At 47.3% G+C, this 2,319-nt stretch overlaps 1 protein-coding gene across 1 annotated transcript; it reads left to right on the plus strand.

The window, feature by feature from the left end:
- The first annotated feature begins 611 nt into the window (after positions 1-611).
- On the plus strand, positions 612-1,583 carry LOC136506022 (protein GL2-INTERACTING REPRESSOR 1-like). Its single transcript, XM_066501151.1, has 2 exons — positions 612-736; positions 832-1,583. Exon 2 carries the CDS (start codon positions 849-851, stop codon positions 1,236-1,238), a length of 390 nt encoding a protein of 129 aa, XP_066357248.1. The 5' UTR covers positions 612-736; positions 832-848; the 3' UTR covers positions 1,239-1,583.
- The last annotated feature ends 736 nt before the right edge of the window (positions 1,584-2,319 follow it).

Consider the following 2,319-nt stretch of genomic DNA (forward strand, 5'->3'; position numbering starts at 1 on the left):
AATTACTCACAGGTACGTACTACTGCCTGCCAGCAGCACGGCACTGCACGCTGGAGTCATAGAGGACCTCCCCCCCAAAAAAAAGAAAGGAGAATCTCATCAAAGGAAGAGTAAATTCGAGCTTGTTGAAGATGATATTGCCTTGCTGCAATGCTGCCCTTGCTTTCATAGTTCACACTGTACTTCATAGTTCTTACACCATGGATGGATGTCTCTGTTTTACATTTTTACTGCAGCTGCAGGCAGGGCATGCTTGTTGGGACAGATAGAGTAGAGTAGAGCAGTTTGTGGTTCCATTCGAGCAGCTGAATACAAATACAACAACCTTAGTACATACGAAGATCTTTTGTCTAGTAAAACATGATCTTGGAAAGTTTTAAAAAAAAAAACATGATCTTGGAGGAGCCGAGGAGGCATGAATCTCGCAGGGGGGCTTTGGCTTTGTGATCTTCCAGACTAGGATAGGATCACCGATCACAGAGAGAGAAAGAAAGGAGGAGATACACAGCTGCAGTAGGGAGGAGGAGGAAGAAGAGGACGTGGGGGCTTTGTTGTTTTGCATTAATGCCAAGTAAAGAGAAGCATTGACCTCTCCCCTACTTGACACAATGGCACCCCCTGCCTGCCCTATATAACTTGGCTCCTAGCCGCTCAACCAAACGCATCAAAGCCCATCTCCTTTCCTGTTCCCACCTCTCCTCTCTTGTCATCCATTCATTCTCCAAGCTTGCTTGAGGTAACAGCTGTTCTTTGTTCTTGCTCATGCTTTGATATATTATATAGGTTGTGTGGTAAGTTTGACAGTGTCTGTGATGATGAATTGATGTATAGGTGTTGAACGGTGAGCCATGAGCCGGGGCAACGGCGGCAGCGGCGTGAGGAGCACTCGGCTGGAGCTGCAGCTGAACCTGTCCCCACCGGTGGGGATGGAGGTGGACGGCGGCGTGCACGACGACAGCGACTCGTCGTCGCCGAGCTCGTGCGTGTCGTCGGACGGGCGGAGCTCGAGCGGCGGCGGCAGCCCCGGGGGCAAGTCGCCGATGGTGATCGGCGCCTGCACGCGGTGCCTCATGTACTGCATGGTGGCCAAGAAGGACTACCCGACCTGCATCAACTGCAAGCAGCCGTGCCTGGTGGACCTCCTCCACGGCGAGGCCGGTGGCCGTGGTGGCGGCGGCGGCGCCAGCGAGGCCGCCGCCGACAAGAAGCAGCAGCAGCAGCGCGGCAAGCGCAAGTGAAGCCACGCGGCGGTGTACCGTGCATGTGCCCGCGCGCCCAGTGGATGCTCATACGGAGGGTCAGCTAGCTCGACTCGAACTGACTGCCGTTGGATCATCCACTGGACAGCCTGCAGGGTGTTGGATCCCTTCCTTTCTTCCTCATTAGGAGGAGCTAAGGCTAGTACGTGTAGTAGCAGCAGCTTAATTAGTCTACTTGACTTATGCTGCAGCTGTTGGAGTAGGTTGTTGTTGTCATCGTGGGGATGGGGTTAAGTGTGGTGGAGACTTGTGGTTGTGGTGGTGTTTCCGGTTGTAATCCTCCATTCCAGTTCCAGCTGAAGAAACATTTGCATGCTAAGGGAATCAGCTCTTTAATTACCTCTCTACAGATGCAAAAAAGTACTCCCTTCATACTAAAAAATAAAGTTGTTTTGGACAACGACAGGATCTTCAAAGTATAACTTTGACTATTTATTTTTATAAAGATATTTATCAAAAAGTGATATATGTAATTTTTTATGAAAGTATTTTTCAAGACAAATCTATACATATCGTTTTCACATTTCTAAACTCAACAACTTAAAAATTATTCATGAATTATATTCCTAATATTTAACCAAGCCTTCTCCAAAACAAGAGGGAGGACTCCTGTTTGCAAGCTGAGGGAGTACTCTGTTTATGAACTAGCTGCTGGTGCTCTCTGTTCTCACTCAGTGCATGCAACTCTCTGTTCTCGAGAGCTCCAGCTAGCTGGGCCTTTGATTGTGGCACTACTGTTTGAACAAGTACAATAATGATTTTATAGGTGAGCTAGTCGGGCACAGCCGTACGGGAGCATATATATAATGATGGGCTTAGATAGTGTACACGAAGAGGGTTAAGCACGAGGCATGGTACTATATAATAATAGAAAAAGAAAAGCCTTTTATAGGTAAATAGAAGATTAGTATTGTATAACAACTTAGCTTTTATAACTCAACTTAGGATATCTCTCCACCAAATTGAGAAAACTCGCTCACATTTCGCTATAACTAGTGATAGAAGAATTTGGTAGAAATAAAAAAGCTCCAACAATCCCCTTCTACATCTCCTTTTGCTA

This window comes from Miscanthus floridulus, chromosome 14 (genome assembly GCF_019320115.1).
Source record: "Miscanthus floridulus cultivar M001 chromosome 14, ASM1932011v1, whole genome shotgun sequence".
NCBI classification, from domain to species: Eukaryota; Viridiplantae; Streptophyta; class Magnoliopsida; order Poales; family Poaceae; genus Miscanthus; species Miscanthus floridulus.